Raw genomic sequence first — 22582 nt, 5'->3', positions numbered from 1 at the left:
CGCAGAATGCCGTGTGGTGGTAGTACGGGAAATTAATTAATTAATATTTTTGGGTACTAATGTTTGTAAAGGATCTAATATTATTATTTTTTGTTTTGTAGATACTAAATATAATCCTGTTAAATTAACATAAATTATTATTATTAAAAGTGTATTTCGTTATGGACCGATCCATTATACACATGAGTGGTAGGTAAGCGAGAAAAAAAGTTTGAGTATTTCTGCGTTAGAGCCATATTCGCGTATAAAATAATAATAATATAATAGCGTCCGAGCACGATGTCGGTGGGTATTTATTTGAAAATAATATGTTCACCCTTATGCAGTATATAAATATTTTACTATACCCGAGTACGTCGGTTTCAAACATATACACCGACCGGACTAATTCCCATATTATCGTCGTTATAGGTACTTTTTATAACTTATGATACGGTGTAATGGGTTAGGATACATATATTATATAACCACCCGTCTGGCTCAGTGTATACCTAGTCCTGGTGTGTGTGTGTGTGTGTGCTAAAGGCGTAGGCAAAACTCAGCGTTTGATACTTGTTCGAAATTTCTCTTACACGTCTAAAACACGAAATAGTAAATTTGTCTGTACACATACGGTTTTACTCTATACGAGAACACTTTAGTATTTCAATAAATGCGGTAGAGTTCAAGTGCCCTTTAGACGCCGCTATTCACTCTATAATGCGCCGGCTCTATATGTGTGTGGTGTATTCATTTAATACGGACGTCTATTTTAAACTATTACGGAAAATAAATGTTTAGCAGGATGTTGTTAGGTTACGTATTATACGGGTAGGTACTGTTTGCCCGTTAACAGCGTTATTATTTTTAATTTAATGCGACAAAATGCACTGTGCACCGTTTCAGTTGATGTCTCTCGACAGTTGTACGTGAATGTAGATCGGTAAGAGCACGCAGCAGCGGTTAAATTAACGTTGTTATAAGAACGGTTAATTCGTCCAGTTGGTTAAGACCGTCTTACATAATTATTATGACATAGTGACAAACAAAATGCATCAGCGGACGTCGGCTTTTATACATTTTTTTTTTTTTTAGTTTTATTAATTGCATTGTAGTAAGTCATTATTATGCGTACTATATTATAATAGCACGCATTGCTCTCATTCGAATCGCCAACTCTAATTCGTAATCTCTTAATTCCTAGAGGATATTTAATTCATTATGACATATTCATTATCCCACTTTGCGAAAGTTTAATCGCAGTCAAATTTAATTCCTCTGCGTTGCCTGACTTAATAATTATTAACCACCGCTACGGTAATATGATTTTAAAAGTTTAGTTGACAAAACATTATTTGTCCCTTACATTTGAATAAACGCATTAGAAGTATTTTAAAGGATTAGTTATTAATATATTATTATATAGGCAATACAATATTACATTTAACGAAAGTTCTGTCGTATATTATTATTTACGATTAAATTTATGTATATTTTTTTAGATTCTGAGCGAAGCCATGTTTTTTTTTTTATTGATCAAAATAATATCGACAACAGAGGCCATTAGTTATTATGTACATTTGTTTATTATGTTAGACAGTGTTTTAATTGTATACAAATGTAATACAATTTTTTTTCTCAATCTCGAATTTATACAATCTATACATAACAAAAAGATAATAAGCATAAAGAATGTTTTTTCTTAAATAATATTTAAGTGGACGCTTGAGTGACTTGAGGGAAGAACCAACCAGCAAAGGCACTTTGGCGTAAATCGATAAAAAATAAATCGAAAATTAGGTAAAGAAATGGAATCATAATTCAAATATTATGTCAAACATAACCGTATTAGAATTAATAATAATTATAATATTTATATTTTATACAACATATATAATAATATATCGATTTTGATGCGTAAACATAATTTCAATATCGCATACAAATATACGAATACAAAAAATAAGAAAAGATAAATAATAATATCGTCTGTGAATGTTATGACACAATAACAATAATAGTATGTACCCATCTATTGCATTATGTAAAAAAACACAAAGATACCTAATGTATTATTTTCTTTGAACTTTTAAGTAGATCAAAAATAAGATCTTGGTTATTTGATTGTACTGCCGAAACGAAATTCTATTATTGTTAGATAAATTATGTTCTAAAGACTTTTGTGAGTAGTAACTTATGCCTTTAAACTATAAACTATCATTTCCGAGAAAGTATTATAATTTATTAGCGTTTCCCAGTAAAACGAGTACGATAATAATAATATATAGTATTGGATAATAAAATATGTTTTACTCTACGACGTAACAATGTCAGAAATAGTTTTTTTTTATAAATATATTGTATACAATATTTAGTGAACCAAATACCCTCGATAATTAGTAGTTATTACAGAAGCATATAATACTCTTTGAGTAAAACCGAAACAATTTTTAATTTTTGAGGGTTACTTATAAATTTATTCTTTGAGGTACTTACTTTAACCTATAACTTATAAATACTTAGTGTAACCAATTAACTAAGTTGTACTAATTTATCAGTGTTTCGAAATGTTTTATAACCTGAAAAAGCATGCATATAATTCATAACGGATTTTCTATAATGTTGTTGTAACACTGAAAGTTATGAGTTATGACTGTGGTATACTCGTGCTAAAATATTTAAGTAACGTTTTAAAAATTGTGACCAGTACACAACTTTATCGGTGTACACCCCACGAATGGACTTGATATACCTTGGTCATAATATGAGCTACACCGGAGTGCCTTTTTATTTTTCTCGACCGTTTTTTATATTGATATATTTTTATTGCGTTATATATTTTACATTATTATAAATACTTGGTAGATTTGCATCACTTTATAATAATATATTGTATGGCTGGTATGAATATGCAGTTGATTGGAAAAAAAAATTACAATATATTGAACATATAATATATAATGACGTACGGATCCAGACATATTATTATATTATAATATATTGCACAAGCGTGAAATCGTTTAATTTAACGTAATATGATGTCTATTCGCAGATGACAAATTCAATTTAAAAACCCGTTTTATATGAATATTATATTGTATCTTGGATTCGTCATTAAAATATTATAGTAGTAATATCGTCACGCGCAATGTTATCACCTAGAAGTGTACCTATAGCAATACGATAAGCCGTCATATCGAATATACAATATAGCACAATAATATTATGTAGGTTAGGTCTATGTTGGAAATAAAACGCTATGATTAACCGATGATTATTTACGTCCATGATGATAATATTATTCGTATAATTTAAAATTTAAATAAATACATATATTATATTTTTTTTTTATTTTTATTTTTTTTTTTTTATTTGGGTTAAGGCTTCAACTACTCAGGTTATTAGCCTGTGGTACTGTAGGGGAGGGGGTACTGTAGATTTGTTTACTCGTGATTTGTTTTGGCAGAATTTTTAATTTGGGCACCCGTAGGTATCTGCCATGCCCGGGTGGGGGATGGCGGCACTTGTTCTCCGGACACCGTGACTTGCATGGAGAAAAATGCCGCCCGGTGGTTGAGGATCGAACTCAGACCGGCTGTGCCGAATCCGTCGCGTTAGACCGCTCGGCCACCTCGTCCCCCACATATTATATTATTATTGAATTTGTCAACACAATATGTTATATGGGTCAATGTAATATAATAACTATTATTTATTGTGTAGCCCAATATAGTTGAGCAGTTATCTGAACAAAAAATATATTATTTAGAAAATAAACATACTTAAAAAGTACACAATAATAAGGCCAAACATAAACTATAGTCTATATTATTACAAGACTCGTTAATTCATGCATTAACAAGTCAATCTGGTAAAGTTATATTGGATGCTATTGATAACATAGAAATTTTCTTTTATATGACAAGATTCCCGATTCAATACATTATTCTATTTTATTTTGCAAAATTAGAGATTTTCGGCATTTCTAATGTATTTAGCGTATGTTGGTATGATCATGGATTTATTAACTTTTAAAATGTTTGACTTATTGTTAACACATTAGTTTCGATGTAATTTGTAAACAGTCAAATTTTAAAACATTAAGAATACTATCTAGGTACATACGTTTTTAAAATATAACCAATACCAACGTACAGTTAAATTATTAAAAATAAGACGTTTAAATTAATAGTTTTCTATCTGTTAATTATAATGATAATATTTACGATTATAAATGAACGCATAGACAATTTTTTTTTTTTATTCGCAAAAGTAAGGAATAAAAAAAAAAAATTAGGATGCGATTAGGTTTTGTTAATAAATCAAAAAAATTAATTGAAATAATATTTATGAGTTTTTACTGTATAATATATTAAAGGTTTTTTATTGCAAATTTAAGTGCATATTTGAGCATTTTTAGGAGCATAGTTACTTACATATTATTATTCAAGCGTTTTTTAGTGCAAAAACTTACGAGCCAGCCCTGATGATTACATTTTTAATTATGCACTATGATTAATTCGCCTAATTAGTTTTATCATACTAAAACTGTATATTTTATTTTAATATCCTCAGACGAATCCTTTAGGTCCTACCTACTGATAAATGCAGTAGCATTGTGAGCATACTTAGCATAATATATTTATTGAAAATATCGTATCGGTTTTAACAATTTTTATGTACCTAATAAATTAATTTATAGACCATCGGCTACCACATATATGTAATGATTTTTTCCGAACAACGACTTAGGTAGGTCGGGTTTGGTTTACGTACCCATTTATCGTTTAAGTACCACGTGACATTGGATGGTGGACTGGACGGCGGTGACGTGCAGTTGCCTTTCAATGTGTCTCCGATGGTGTAGTGTCGTTTCTCCAGCGACAGCACGGGTTGTCCGACAGGTGGGTCTGAAACGTGATAACACATTAACGGTGTAATTATACTACAATCGTGTTTCTTAAGTATGAAACATATGTATAATAGCCACTTAGGTAATAATATAATAGAACAATAATTGATTATCGGTGTAGGCGCACACGAGGGAACGTATAACGTATAAAGTATGATTTAATAATAACGACCATTAGATCCCTATATAGGTTATGACGACGAGTTACATAGACGTGACACATAGCGTAGATATTTTATAATATTATAGCGTCGAGGGTGGTTATACTTCACGTTTGATAATGCAGATCTACCGAGAATAATATATATAATATTTATTATTTACCACAGGAGATCAACACGACATATTAAAATGTATGCCGATGTTAGTGTGTTACTATTATAATAATTATCATACACGTCTTGTTGAATATTGAAATAGGTACTAATTATTGTATTTTGTAGCTATTTAAAAATATTAAACACAAAATTCAGAGTATTTTTGAGGCGTGATGTTTTTTTTATTACCGTAACTAAACAATTTTCTCCTACGCCCAGGAATGGTTTACTATCTACGACGAATATTGTATACTTTATAGTGCTAAATAGTGTATAGACATAGTTGGATATATTATGTACAATAAGAGTATGCGATAAGCGCAAAACATAAATTTGAGTTACACGAACCACCCGTTAGTGACACTTAGTGAAAGATTTATTTTATACCGTTATTTTTTATTCCTATTATATTATGGTATACAGCTTATAAGTGAAAAAATATAACTGTTACACAGTTTGTACAAAATGATTTTTTGAGCAGGTTTTTCTAATTATTATAATACAAAATCCGTAACTATAAGAAAAAAATAAATATTATTTAAACAAATATAGAATATGGCGTGCAATTAATATAAAAATAATATTATACCTCCACAATTGTTTTTCTCATACAACATAATATTATATTAAAAAATAGCTGAACGTTAGAATAAAGAATCTGAAAAGACCAGAAAATCTAAAAACGTTTTCAAGTATTTAAAAATATTTAAAATACTTATTGAATACATTTGTATTTAAATACTTATAGTATAATTATGCGTTTAAATAAATAATAAAATACTTTTTCATTCGAGTAGGTTATATAAAATATCTATTTTAGTATTTTGGATACGAGTAGGATGAACACTGATCAGTATAAACAGTAAACATGTTAATAACATTCTATAGGAAATACAATAATATTTTTAAACCATGAAGTGCACTTAAAAGTTGAACAAATTCAATAACGAAATAAAAACGAGCATGCTTGGTGAATCGTTCGCTGTATAATATATATATTATTAAATACTATACTTTTTCCCATGATCATATAATAATTATATAATATATCAGCTGTGCAATTTATTATACAACTACACGCATACACATCATAATACCAAAACAACACACCGTAGTCGTTAAATAATAATTATTGTTCACGGTGTTACTAGGTCGCACCCCATATACGTGTATGAATCAACCGAGGGGTTGTAAACGCACCTATGCTGCAAATAATAATATGATACAATATTATATAATAATGTTATCCAGACCGCATTATTGTGATATCCGTTGTTGTCGTCGTTGTCATCGTCGTGTGTCATGTCGTTCGGTCGACCCCACAACGGGGAGATTTACATTCGTGGATCGTGACGCGGGTCAATCATACATATTTTATAATACGCATGTCATCGGTGACGGGTTAAAAAAATCAGTTTTTCGATCTCCTGCATACCCACGTGCTTTGTTTGCATAAAATAAACGAACATTTTTCATTCCCCAGACGCTCTACTACAACACTGTACCTAACCTATGTGTATTATAGTATTATAATATAGGCCAATATGTCATTGTATATATTATTATAATATACACTATACAGCCAGTAATGATGCATACGTGTGGCCGACTATATTTTATAATAATATGCGCATGACATAATATTATATTATACCCTACGAAAATAATGTGCTAGTCACTATTTCGTTTGAGTAAAATCTATATTATCATAAAAGTACCGCAATAATATTATTTTATTAATTTAAATGTTATTTCAAAATTGTATTGGAACACTAGGTACGCGGGGGTATCCAAAACTGTAAATGCAGTGCCTTCATTCGTTTTACAAATTACCGATATTTATTTTTAGTTTTTTTTCCTGGATGTGTAGAGTTAACAATGGAACTCCGAAATAAACAAATAAAACCCATAATATAATATTATGAAAACCGTCTTTAATAAAATACGCAATATAAATAATCAAGCCTATTATTTTATATATTATTTTGCTTACTAAACTCATAAATTATTGTATCATTCGATTGTCTGCCGGAGTATACGCCTTTCATTTAGATTTTTATGATTTGTTTGTTGTATTTACACGCCAAATTTTCTCATAATTAATGGTGCAATTTGATAAAGCACTTGAAAACTAACCATCTAAGTATAAAATACTAAATAGTTAAACTTTTCCTACCTGCATATTATTAATTACCATATACACCTACGGTGTCTTTGTGACTTACAACTTACACCATACTACTCGACAATTTAATCATAAACGTATGTCGGTAAATACGATAGTTAATAAGTAATGACTTATAAGACTTATAGACTATACCTATAGTTGACGTCTTTGGGTAACTAATAACTATAGTTGAATTAGTTTGCTTGATATTAGTTTTGAAAAAATGATATAAACACAGTATCTAAATATGGTTGTCCATTTCAAAGAAAAGTTAGTTTTGAATACAAATATAATATAATATGTAAAAGTGGCATAATATAAAATATATGTACCTAAATATAACACCTACTGCAACTTAATTTTTATTAAATAAACGGTATTTTAAAAAAACACTATTTCATAACTTTGTTCAAACACAGTTCCGCGTAAAATTCTCTTCTAACAAACGATTTTTTTTTTTTTACGTTAACTCTGTGACTGAAGGAAAAAGTATGTGCAATTTATTATTTAATTTACCAGAGAAGGTAAAAAACATAAATGCATAACGTTAGATGTTATATACATAGCCCCGAACGAGTACGGCTTCAGAAAGGGTGTCAGTACAGGGTCAGCAATCGGCAAAGTCCTCGAGCTAGCTGCCCAGGCCGCAACCGGACCCGGACAGAAAGATTTGTGCGTCCTAGTGACACTAGACGTTAGGAACGCATTTAATTCCCTAAGATGGCTCGTCATTGATGAAGATTTAAGGAAGATGAACACACCAGAGTATCTGGGGGAAATGCTCCGTTTGTGGCTCTCGAGCAGAATACTACTGACTGGAGCAGAGATAGCCCCCAGACCTATAATCTGCAGCGTCCCGCAGGGGTCGGTTCTGAGCCCCGCTCTGTGGAACGTTGCATACAACTCCACAGATGAGGTCTGCCGCCCTGAAGCTAATCTGGGCCTATAGGACCGTCTCTGATGAGGCTGCTCTGGTTCTTGCTTGCATGCCGCCATCGGATCTATTAAGTCTCGAAAGGCTCAGAATCAGGGACCGGCAAAACACGACACCCAACCCCGGAGAACCCCTCCCATCCAAAGCAGCCATCAAGCGGCAGGAGAGAATCTCCACCATCGCCCTCTGACAGGCAAGATGGGACGAGACGGAAAAAGGGGAATGGACGCGCTGATCGATCCCTAACATCAAGAGATGGCCGGGAAGAACCATGATTAAGGTGCCTTTGTCCTTTCACATGACTCAGGCACTAGCGAATCACGGTTGTTTCCAGCAATACCTATTCCGAATGGCAAGAGCTCCTAGCGCGGCATGCCAACACTGTCAGGGAGACTCAGACTCCGCAGAGCACACACTATTTGCGTGTCCATACTGGAGCGGCCACCGGAAAGAGCTAATCGCCCGACTCGGTCACTAGCCGACTGCAGCGGACCTTCCGGAGCTTCTGTGTGGGACCGACTTCGACGTCCTCCCTCCGAACCCAGAAGAAAAAGGCATTTTGTTGGCCAATGCCGACGAAGCCTTACGGCTATTCTACAAAATGGTAGAGGATATCCTTTCTTTAAAGGAAATAGAAGAAAGAGCAAGACAGGTGGCCGGAAGATGAGCTCGACCACTGGACTCGGACACCAGGACAGCACGAGAACTCGTGACCGGCGGGCTAGCCAGCCGGGTCAAAAAGTCCGGATCAACTGCGCTCGCAATTCGAATCTTGTAGATATAAGTTACTATCGTTGTAATTGATAACTTGCACTATTGTAGTAATTGATAACCTGTACTATTGTTGTAATTGATAAGTTGTTGTGTTTTTCAATAAACGATGGGGGCCGAGGAGCTGTAATGCAAATCGCGGTTCTCTCCCCGGTCCTCGACAACACGAAAAAAAAAAGAAAAAAGATGTTATAAACATGTTTTAATAAAAAGTATAATAAAAAAATTCCTAATGATTGGCAAAAATGGTAAACAATAATATGTACAAAATGTGTTATGTTTACCGGAAATGCATGTATAGGTACACACAAAGATATAAACGAGTACTACTGAGTTTATGCAAGTAAAAATAGTTTTGTTCTGTAAGTCATGTGTCTCATTTCACGAAATAGCAAAGAGCGTCGATATTATTTTATATTGACATGATTAACTGAATTAGTTGTTTGATTTATTTTACTTCTCAGCGTGTTTATTTCCGAAATCGAATATTGAATGTTTTAAGTTTGAGAATGGTTGTGTTCTCATTTATACGTATATTGTACTAATGTTGTGTTTCGAAAGTATCAGCTCGACGTATCTAAATGTGTTAGACAAATAAATAAATTATTTTAATGTCTGAGAAACCCCAACAGGCGACCACAATAAAAAACAGGAAAAATCGCTCTGTTGTATTATAGTTGTAGGTGTCGGATGTACCTTTTCATTATAAGTAGGTCACGACTGAAATGGATGAGTTTGCAACATACCCTTCCTCCTTCGTCCAAAATCAAGTGATTGTCTTAATTCATATCCAATCCTATCAGGTCTAATGATGGTAGTTGGTTTGCTATTCTCACTACTACACGAACCGGGATCGCGAACCAGATTGTTGGACTTGTATAAATAAAGTTTTCCGGGAAGAAGTAATGGTAACGCGGCTCCTTCCCGGTTATCGATTTATAAAAAAAAGTTATATTTTACAGGTACCAGAAACCTACAACCAGCGTCCAAACTAACACGATATAGCAACGTGTGCATAGATTTATTCAACACCTGAAATATTTACAAAACAATAACAATGTATACTGTACTGCAGTGGCATATCCAGAATTTTTCGGGGAGAATGGAAGGGGTTAATTTTTGACGAATTTTATTGAAAATAATTTATTAATGAAAATGTTGTTATTATTTAACAATTTCGGGGGGTTACAACCACCCCTGGTTACGCCACTGCAGTACTGAGTACACGACTATCGCTATACCCGAGTAACCCCGTTCTTTAGGGTGCTATTTAAGATCACATGAATAGCGGAGTACGAGCTGTTGAACAAAACAATTAATTAATATATTATTATGGCGAGGTTAGGTTATGTTTTTGAGGTTATTATACCTATATTTAATCGATTTAAAATTATATACCTATTCAACATTTAAGAGTTGATTGTTGTAAGTCTATCTAGTTTGCATACAGACTTTACTACTACTGTCTGTGTAAATAATTAAACAACAATATAATATACTTGTATACGCTCGTACTCAACGTTCCTGTGTTTTGTTAACCTTAAGCAAATTCACAGAGTGCGAAATAAACGACTAGTTAGTTGTAATCTGTAAATCATTACATAGGTATTACATTTGAATTCAAAGACAAATCAAAGTACACGGGAAACGATTCTGAGCGGAGACTTATTTGTCAGCCTATATCTAAGCATATTGTATAGCAATATATTTATATGGCTATAAAAAAAGTATAGTTCTCCAAGTACCACAGGTGATGTTTAATTTTGTACTCCCCTACATTTTCAACTAGAGCCAATTATTTATTAGACATTACTTTCTAAAATTTGTTCAATGAAGCATATTTTTTACTTCTCCAAAATGTTATGGACTAAAAAAAGATATAGTAATAGATACATAACTAAATAAAAAATAAGAGAATCCATCTCATCATTGTAGAATCAATACATTCATCGCTTTGCTCGCAATCTGAAAACAATGAAAAACCATGATTGGAAATCCTACAAAGATAAACAAAATCTAATTATACTGAACAAACACGATGTATTGAATTCTAAGAATTGAAGTACACTCGCATTAGAAAACACAAAAATACACATAATGAAATACATACATACATTATACATATAAATAATTTAATGGCATAATATATTATATTATTATATGTTCTCCAAATGCCCCGAGGGAAATAATATTATACAAAGTAATCATATTTATTTAGAATAGGATTAATATCGTCTATACTTATATTGCGAGCACAATGCTACGAAAGTCGACATTTTACCGCATATTTGTGGACGATATTAAAATTTAAAATTTAAAATATAATATGTATTCGTTTTCATCTCATATCCAAGTACCTATACTAATCAAATCTTCTCCAAATACATATTATATTATTAAAAGTCAATATATTTTTTTGCTATTGAATTAAGCTTGACATAACGAAGAGTATTTTTTTCTTTCTCTATGAGTAAACATTTAAATAAAATAAACTATTAGATGTGCACATAATAATATAATGAACGTATGTATATTGTATATATATATATCATATAGGTATCAAAAAAACATTATTTTATTAATAGTACGATAACTAATACTGTTTATTATACATTATTATTATTACTGTATGTTTCACGCAGCGGGAGTGGTTTTTTCATTTTCATTTTCTATTGGTTGGAAACCCGTCAAAGTTGTCGGATGAAAGAAGCCGCCGCGCGAGTAAACTACAAAACCAAGTATAACTTTTTCCTCGGTATAGTTCTTTTTCTTTTTTCTGGTCTTGTTCGCGTTCTCCGTCTCCTGTCGTTTCGGTTTATTTGTTTTGGATCTCTGCCGGGTGCGAGATTGAACACGCGCGCACGCGCACACACACACAAATACATTCACGACGACACGATGGTATTTTTGCGTGCCACGGCGACCCGGGATTAAAATTTACACGACGACGACGCGACTCGCGAAAAAAAACACAGCTGTCACTAACGGCTTTCTTTCGGGCGGTTTTCGGGGCAAACAATATTATTCGCACCCCCTTACTCTCCTTCTCCCACGCACACGCTTACACACAAACACACACACACATAAACACACTCACGACCACTCGCGCACAACAACAACGCACATCCCTTACTCGGTCGTCTGGCTTAATTACTTTTATAGTCTTAATGGTTGGATTTGTGCGGGTGGTCCGAGACCCGCCAAAACACGCGCGCTAAAAAACTCGATAAATTCCACGTTATTAATAGACGTCACGACGGCCGCCGACGATAGAGCACAATAATATTGTATAGGGGTGGGTGGCGAGTGGTGCGAGGGGAACGAAAAAACGACGAAAAAAACCGACCGTTTTAGTAAAAATTGTCAAGCCACCACCGCCAGCCACCACGCCGATTACGTTTTTACGTCAAACGCCACTTCGTCGTCGCTTTCGCCGCCGGTCGGTAATTAAAATACATTATGATATTATAAAATGATAACGTCGTGGGCGTCCACGCGTAATAATCTGTACAATATAATAATTATAGTACCACACAAACATTGTTTGAGTTATACCCACAGCCTCAGGTGGCAGCTGAGGTGCCGATTACGCAGACGTCATATACGATGTAAACTAAATCACTTATTTTATGTCTTTAAAAACAAGTAAAATATGTGACTGACAAAGGACCGACGACTATTATTGGTACGAACGTCATCGTTATTCTGTCGTACGGTTTAGATGTGGATAGTATATGTGATGATACGTCATGGTTGTAATATTGTATATTATTATTGGACGTGACACCGTATTATTATTTATTTGTGATTTTGATGTCATAATCATTGCAGAAAACAAAAAAATTAAAAAAAAAAAATGTATAGCATGTTCAATTGGATATTTTGTTACAGGATATTTTGTCCCAGAGTCGACTGCATTGTATAGTTAAATTATAAAAATAAAGCTTTAATTAATAACAGTCTCAATAGATATTATAAGATGACTCCATTGTCATGACTTTCACTCCTTTTTTTTATTAATTTTAAGGTATCTGTATCTCATATGACGCTCATTTTTTAGTATTATAATATAATTTAAAATTTCATGGTGATCCGGCGACCTGGATAGGCAATTAGCTACACCATTTTTGTGCATTCGTTTTACTGGTATTATCACATACAAAAAAAAATGATGTTTTGTTATTAAACTTAAAATACATCAAAATACGAAATAAGTGAGTTAGTTGTAAAAGCAACGTATTATTTTGGTCTATTTCACAAGATATATGTTTATAATGAGTAATACCTCAATCCAATTTAAGGTACAAATTAAGAAATGTAGTAATATTGTTAATAGACGTTTAATTATCATTTCAAAATAATATTGTAAATGCTAATATTAAGTGAATATATAGTAAAATAGTTATATACAAGACAATTTTGTTAAAACTTATGTAGTAGGTACCTACCAAGGTACGGTCGTATTTTAATAGTAACAACTGACTACAAACATCTTTTTGCACCGCCGCCACTTACGATGGTTACGCGGTTGTCGAGATTACGGATGGTACCTTTACAACCGATTTTCTAGGGTTTCTGTAAACATGCAGACATTTTTCTACCAAGCACGTTTTCTAATAATATATTTTTACGAAACTTATATAAATATTTGTAATTTTGTAAAATTTCAGAATAAAATATTATTTGTCACGTTGTGTACGAAATAAAATACATATTAAATAAACTGAACACTCCAGACGCACGCATCCTATACTTGGTTATTTTGAATTATTATGCTAACTACAGTATAATACTAATTCAAAATATTTATCAAGAGCTCGTAGAACAAAATTGTATTATTTAATAGTAAAATAATTTATTTAAATTGGATTTAATTATACCCTTGAAATTAAGGTAGAGAAACTTTGCATTTGGGTTTAAATTAAAAAAAAAGAGCCAGCTTATCCACAAGAAAATATTATAACTAGACAAATGTTTCTTTTAAGCTCCTCGTTATTATTTATGACCGAAGTTTATGAATAAAAAATGGCATTCGTATAACGTGCGGTTGACGTGTACGACATATCATTATACGGCTAATAATAATTGTTATAAAACAGAACATTAGTCGTACCTATACGTTAGGTTTTTGTTTTTTTAACCAACGGATCCTTTATCATTAATAAACATACATTGTCGGCTGAAACGTAATACGCCCGTTCTAGATAATACGATATGAAAAAAAATTCGATTAATATCGTCAGCTGTCATTCGATATTTTTCAAAACCAAAAATTTAGAGTGATATCTAAATTAAATCATATTCAACGTCAAATTCAATTTGATTAAAGTGAGTAACATATTGGCAGATTTCGAAACAATGAACTTTATTGTAAATCATAATTTAAATCAATAAATGTGTATTTCAAAATCGTATAACTACATATAGACATGAAAAATAATATATTTACGAGCAATATATTATATAATTTGTGACATGTCAGCGTAATCCATATATTTTGTATGAAACCGTATTGTTTAAACATAGTTTTAAATTTTAATACTTACAGACAACATGCATCCAAGAGGACACGATTTTCGTGTGAAACGATGGTGCGTCCGCTGATACCTCGCATCGGTATTTTCCTGATAAGTGTCTTTTGACGTCTCGTAGTACCACTTGATTAGGTCCTGATTGGCTAACCTGATTTAACATACGAAGACAAAATCGATCTGATTAATTATAATATGACAGAATATGTAAATATATTATAATATATATTATATATTATTTATTATATATTACCTACTACTATAAATACGTAGGTACACGTGTAATACTAGATAAGCCAACTCGATCTACATTGCCTTATCGTATTATCCGTTGTAAACGAAATAAATACGAAACATTTTTAAATTACAAAACGTCTTACAAGTTTTCAACTATTTTGACAATATTTTAAACTGTAAAAACAGTAATTGTCTGTAATTTAAAAAGGTACTAGGAATTTATTTAATGTAATAGAAATACAATATTTAAAAGAAAAAATTTAAGTATGCTAATTGAATATAAACTTTTAAGATGAATCGCCATGTATAAAATGAGAACAATACGCCGTTGACAGAGAAAAAAACTTTAATAAGATTACGTAAGAATAAATATAAATACCCATAAAGAATTCAAAACCTTCGTAAAAAGTACCATTTTTGTTCCAACAAAACCATTTTATAAGATCGCAAAAAATATATATACTTTAACTAAATAATTAACTGTACGAAATAATTTGAAATTTAGAAAAGTATAAGGTTACGTATTATGCAAATATAATATCATGATTGTTTTACATTTATAAAAATAGCTTACATTATATTTTATTTAATGCTTTGAATAAAAGAGTAAAGTTACGATACTCTTTCATTGCGGACTCATAAAAGTATTTACCTGATACTGAATTGAAAATAAAATATATGACTTAATAGTAATTACTAGCATAATATTATAATACATCGTACAACATATAGTAAATACAAAATGTATACTAAAAAAAGACTACAAAGCTGTTCATTTTGGAGATTAGTTGTAATTGAACAATTATTTACTGCTACAATTGCTGTTAAACTTAATTAATACTGCAGAGTGCTGATTAAAATTACAATTTTCATAAAACAAAAAGGATAATATTAGAATTTTATAATAATTGTAGTTAGATTAAAAAAAAATTGTGTGTCGTGACATAATAAAAGTTAACGGTTATATCAACTATATTTTAGGTAAATTTCTGCCTGATACCAAAATATTATGTTTATTTTGTTTTTTACAAAATATGTATAACAATTTCTAAACACCGCATATAAAATAATATATAAATGTACATGACCGAGTTATTTCACGTTTCGGAGCGCAACCCATAATAATATAATACAGGTATTCTCCATTGTAATGTTTGATTGTTCATTAACGTTTCGTATAATATAAATACAATAATTTATAATGGTATTCTGCGGAGTGTTTCCGAATAGTAAATGATAAATTTCCATTAGGGGTTTGATGTAAAAACGTAGCTGCAAGGCGGGGTCCCGTCCTAAGCACGTGTGCCGCTTTTAACGCAATAATAACGCGAGTAATCAAATGTCAATACGACCACACTGTCCGCAAATACACATGCACCGCAAGGTGTACCTACACGGTGACCCAAATAATAAAAATTTGCATAACAGTACCTACTTTACTATTATTATTATTATTATTATTGTTATTGTTATCAGTGGTGCCGTATCCAGATCATTTATTTTTATTTTATTTTTTTTTTTTTTTGGGAGGGGGGCACTTAAATAATTATCACCTGTTACTCTATGAAACCATTGTTAAAATAAAATATAATATACAAGAGGGCACTTGTTTCCAGTACCCCCCCCCCCCCCCATGACTACGGCACTAATTGTTATTGCTATTGTATTGTCATTAATTATACACACTGCGGAAAGAACGCGTCCGACGCACGTGTGCCACTTTTAAGTTTTAAAGGTCTCGGTGCCAGTTCTTCAAATTTTCCACAATTCTATAAAATTTGAAAATTAAATTTTATATTTTAGTTGCCACCTCAATTATAAGACTTTTCCATTAATCTACTACCCGATACCTATTTAGAGGGGGGGGGGGGGGTTGATACTTGATAGGGTGTATTATATCGAAAAAAATTACTTTACGGGAATAACTCTCAAGCTTTGTAGAATTGTCAGATTTTGTTGACTATTTTTTTTTCTGCAAGAAGAAGACTTCCTTCCTACAGCCCGCATCGATCTCTGATTTTGTATTTTATTTCAAATAATTGTATTAAAAAATTTGTAAAAAAAAATGCTTTTTATCTTATATTTTTTTAGACATATTATAAAGTTTGAGAATAAAATATTGAAAAACAGAGATCGATGCGGGCTGTAGAATATTTCTCTCTAGCAATTAAAAAAAAAAATTATGAAATTTGGTTGATTTTATAAGGCGGTATCGTTGTTCCCGCAGAGTGTATTTTTGAGGACAAAATGGCATCGGCACCGGGTGCCCTAACAAAATAATAACGTGAGCAAAAAATCACCTATACTGTCCGAAAACATACGCGAATAATAAGTGGCCCAAGCAATAATAATTTGTGCAACTGTATATCATTATTATTATTGTTACCAGTGCCGTAGCCAGAAAATGTTAGGGGGGCACTTTCTCCCAATGCCCCCCCCCCTAGCTACTGATCAGCACTGATTGTAATATTTTTATTGTACCTATATTGTCATTAATTTCAGTACACTTACGTCCACGTTTATGCCGGGCCACGGGAACACTCTGGTGTGCGGCAGTTCCTTCGGCACGTATCTGAAGAACTCCTGCCGACCTTTGTACCACTTGACCGTGTACAGCGGATCGGATTCTAGGTCGTAGGTGCACGTCATCTTGGCCGACTCGCCGGACGCCACGGCCACGGGAACCGTTATGCTCATGTTGGACAGACTGTCGCATTCTGTAACACAATGACGCACAAGAATAATAAAAACACGTTCATATTATCCGGCAAACACATTGAACAGTGAAGACCCCACATGTCTCATCTGGGAGAAGGAAGGTAGTATCATATATACATAGATACATAGATCACATGATCTCCCTAATACCCATTTGTGATTAGTATTTATAACTACCTTGGGGTCGTATCAATGAACAAATACAAAACATAAAATAAAAAAATATTATCCGGTAAACATCATCGAGTCCGGGATCGTGGTCGTAATACGTCATATAATTAATGTACCTACCTATCGTCACCGAAACTATGTTATTATTTTTAAGCAGTGGCGTTTTATGCAACGGTTTCGAACGTCCGAATAATGTGTATATTCAGTGCTTATTTATATTTGCAGGGTCATTCGACTTTAATTTAATTTTTCTACTAAAAGGCTATTTATGTGCAAATATTTACGAGCGAAACCCGATAGAAACTCGATAGAATCAAATACGATTTAAATTTGTACTAGGATATATATTCAACGCATAGATAGTTTAAACATAATGTAGTTTCTGTTAAACGTTTCCGTTTTTCGAGAAGTAAAGACAAAATGCGTACGGACAATATTTGTCATGCATCAACTACGTGACATACTTCACAAGGCCTGTTAAATTCATTGTACATAATATGTTATTATTATCTTTTAAAACTAAAAATATTTTCGTCTTCTGTCAGATATAAAATAACATGAGGTTTATGATTGATCGCACTACAATATAATACATTAATACATCACTGATTCCCAATGATTGGAAAATAATATAATTTAATGTAGATTATTTTACCTTTAAAAAATATAAGCGAAAGTTGATTACTTCCACGTTTTGGAAACTCACTGAATATTTACGTTATTCTTGACACATAAAATATTTTGAAACTTTAAAACAAATTTCACGTTTTCTGTATTTTCTACAACTTGCCTGATGACAATTTTTGGGAATGTATAATATTAAAAGTTTGACATGATTCGTATAAAAAATATGTATTATTAAAAGTACAACTTTGTGACCTACAATAAGCTTAGTTTTTCAAAAAATTTATATTAATCATTATAAAGAAATAAGGAAAAACACATTCTTGAATCCTATTGTAGACAATGTTATACTAGCGAATGTAACTCAATAGCAGCGATTTAACAAAACTTAATCAATTTAAAGCTTAAAAACACTTTAAAAAAAGCACAAAACTATTACACTGTAGAAGATTTAATTGATAATATAATTTCAATTCAATAACAATTATTAAAACCTTTAGGATTGTAGGTTAAAAAAATAAGTGTCGACAAACAATAACAATTGTATAATAGAACATATATTAGATATGTTTTGTACGATTTTAAATAGTTTTGTTGCAATGAATTTTACGATGAAGTACCGAAACTTATAACACTATCAAAGTATTTTAAAACGTAAGTAAAACTAAAATTTGAAAACTCACGCTGTGTTAAACACTGTATTTGCGATTATTAAACAGGTACAGACTACAAATTTGACGTCAGATTTCATTCTTAAATCATCCTGCGAAATTAAATTAAAGTTCGTTTGACAAATAAACAAACGGTCCAATAATAGTGTACACAATTATGAATAGAGTTTACTTGCGCACTACAACTTCTGGGAAATGTGAGCAACAACTACTCGTGACTGTTATTTTGTAGACATTGTAAATAAATAATACGTTTCACATCTTATTTTGTAATTTAAAAAAAAATAAAAAGAAACACATCTCTGCAGGCTTTGCACTAACATACAGCTAGTGTATATTATGTACTTAACATCTGGCGTAAGAGCCATATGCTGCAATGAGAACTACTCTGATACTATAAACTTATAGCATTGAAATTAGGTATATAAAATATTATAAATGTCTACATTAATATACGTATAATATTATGCATTATACATATATTATGTTTATATGTTATAGTATATACAACCGTTAATGTGTTTACATTTCAAATTGTAAAGTCATAAGTTCTCGTCATTTCTCATCATCATGTCTCTTCAAGATCATCGTTCAAAAAATGCTGTATCGTCACTATTTTAACTACGGTGACTTATGTTAAACATAATATATATTATATATATAATATTATTCTACTGTTTGATATGGCCATGGCTGGCGTGTTCTTACTAATATAAATAAAATTATAAAAATTATTTTTCAAACAATATCTTACTATTGTTTATTTTATAAAATATGCATATATTGCATACCACGATTTTATTTTAATCTAAACATAGTTTTTCCAAAATTAATTTCAACTAAGTTTTTCTTAAATTTAAAAAAGCGCATGTGAACAAAATACGAGGGTATAAAAAATGTAAGCTTCGTATTCAAAGATGTGATTTCCAAAATTCATCCATTTTTGTTTTATAGTAGCAGTACATTAAAAGACATTAATAACATTTAAACACTTTTATAGAAGTTTTAAAACAACTACTAGTGAATAAAATGTATATTTAAATTTAAATTAATAATAATCTAATTAAAAATATTTTTTTAACACAATTGATCAAATATTATGATTTTAAACAAAAAAATATTTTAATTCAATCATATAATAAATCTTAACTTGCTTAAACTTCAGAAATTTCACATATTTTGTAATTTTTTTTTAACTTATATTTTTCGTGTAGAATGTATTACCGAGAAAATTGTTTATATGTTACATTATACATTCCGTTTAGTATTTTACTAAGTGATGTTTGAAAATTTGAACATATTTTATTATTTTACTTTTAGAGTACAATATGTTATACACAACAAATACAAATGTTGTATTTACTTTTTAATATTTAAGACAGTATAGGGCAACATATTAAATAGTTTTACAGTAATTTATACACTCGTTATTTATTTAAATTTTAAATATCCAATTTTTTCATAAACTTGAATATTTTCTGACATTTGACTATATACTATAGTGTATACAATATGTATACATTTTCATAAGTTGTTATTCAAAAGTTTACTTATGTAACACATTATTCGATAGTGCAAATGTTTTTGTTTCATTAAAATATATACAAATTTAAATTATCGTATTCACGCAATAGAAGTGGAAAGAGTTCACTTAATAGAATAAGGTGTTAGTCTCCGTCAAATTTGTGTGTAATAAATTCACTTGCGACACCTTTAATACGTGAACACGTTTATTCTGTGAGTAGTTTGTATTATTTTTATGTTATTGCTCAAACCACAATTATTGTTACTGTTTTTATTCCGTTAAAAAAAATCATCGGGTTTTGTTTTTAAAAATTTGAAAAATACATTTATCTTGTCAATACTAAGTATGAAATATACTTAATATTAAAACAGAAAAAAAAAATTTAATAATCACATCATCATGATTGTATGATTCATACGGCCGTATTATTATTTTCGGTAACAATACGTGAAACGATTAATTCTAGTTTAATTTTTACCACAAAAGTTGTTCGATAAATTATTATTTTACAATTGTTTCGAACATCATCTGCAAACCATTATTATTAAAAAATAATAATATATATATTATATACGTACACATAAACGTTCTGCATGATAAATTACACATGAAATAGTAGTAATGTAAATAATAGGTGTTAGGTATCTCAAGCTGGTATAACTAAAAGCATTTTACATTATGTGATTAATTATGATTTTCAACTAAAAGCAGCAACTATAATAATATGTATTAAAAATAGAAATAATAATAAAAACTGGGGTTTAGTTTTAAAAAATCAATTTTAAAAACGAACATTAATTAAACTGCAATAAATACCATTTTTTCAGACACAATCACTCGAGCGTTCCGGCATAATAATTATTTATGAAAATAAATATTCGAAAGGCATTTTTATACACCGTCCCTTTCAAATAAAAGTAATATTAAACACCACAATATCATAATTTTATCGTGTCTTTTTGTTGTTTTTGTTAATGCATATCACAATTTAATTTAATTTTTTTTCGTTTTAATGGATACAGTTTAATTTCAATAATTACAAGTAGGTACCTATATTTTTTTTTTTTAATATTATCATTCATTACCACTTGCTTTGGGATGAGGTTGCAAAAAACGGCATTATATGGGACAATGGTAGCAGGAGTATATAACCCCCACCCCTCTGGGCACGCCACTACTAGCCGTAAAAATGGATTCAAACGTATCAAAACCTTGAAATCCAATGGTTCGTTATTTGTGGTTACATATTTTAATTTTCATTATTATTTTTGTTCGATTCAATGCAAAACTTATCAGAAAAACGTACAACCAATTATCTGTACTGCAGAGGACCATCATCTCGCTTTAGTGTACATATTATTATGGTACTATAACTATAATACAACCTATCCATCAACGCGTTATAAAATAGGTATGGTATGATATTGTATGCATAATCGATTTCTCTAGATACCGTAGTCAGTCCAACAAGGCTACAATAACTATACTAAATATTGCGGCAACAACACTGCGTACACATCTACAGTGCGGCTAAACCCCGCTTTTGTTCCGGAAAAACACAATTTTCAAACGGCATAATATTATCATAATAATATTACTATGTTTATCGATTCGGGCGAGAGGGAAAGCGCGTTTATATAGTTTTTCGTCCACCACACTGAATATAACCGAACAATAACAACGATTAATAATTACGATAATATAATAGTATATCTAAACTCGTCCGCGTTATGTTTTTGGAAGGGATTGTGGCAGTACGCATAATATATAGTATAATTTATACACATAATATACAATATATTATAACTCGATCAATGGCTGTAGACGCAATAATACATTGACAAACGAACAAAGCCGAAGTGGATACGGTGACCATACGGGGTGTGGGACAGTAGTAATATATTACATAGTGCTTCGTGATGTTCAATAATGTTGAAATCGATGATAAATCATAGAGTTCGAAAAACGATTCTCGATTAAAATTGCGCTATAGCTTAAGTCCCTTTACTATTCTTCAACGCGCGT

At 31.1% G+C, this 22582-nt stretch overlaps 1 protein-coding gene across 1 annotated transcript in view; it reads right to left on the bottom strand.

Annotated features, from left to right (window-relative positions):
- LOC132952377 (uncharacterized) overlaps window positions 1–22582 on the bottom strand; it is an 83045-nt gene that overhangs the window by 14900 nt on the left and 45563 nt on the right. Inside the window, exons 2-4 of the mRNA XM_061024664.1 lie at window positions 17360–17565; window positions 14627–14762; window positions 4756–4889 (exon numbers count right to left, since the gene is read on the bottom strand). Of these exons, the coding sequence (XP_060880647.1) occupies window positions 4756–4889; window positions 14627–14762; window positions 17360–17565 (476 nt within the window). The remainder of the gene's footprint in view (window positions 1–4755; window positions 4890–14626; window positions 14763–17359; window positions 17566–22582) is intronic.

The sequence above is a fragment of the Metopolophium dirhodum genome, chromosome 9 (assembly GCF_019925205.1).
Source record: "Metopolophium dirhodum isolate CAU chromosome 9, ASM1992520v1, whole genome shotgun sequence".
In the NCBI taxonomy this organism is placed as follows: Eukaryota; Metazoa; Arthropoda; class Insecta; order Hemiptera; family Aphididae; genus Metopolophium; species Metopolophium dirhodum.
This window is presented reverse-complemented; position numbering and strand designations above follow the sequence as displayed.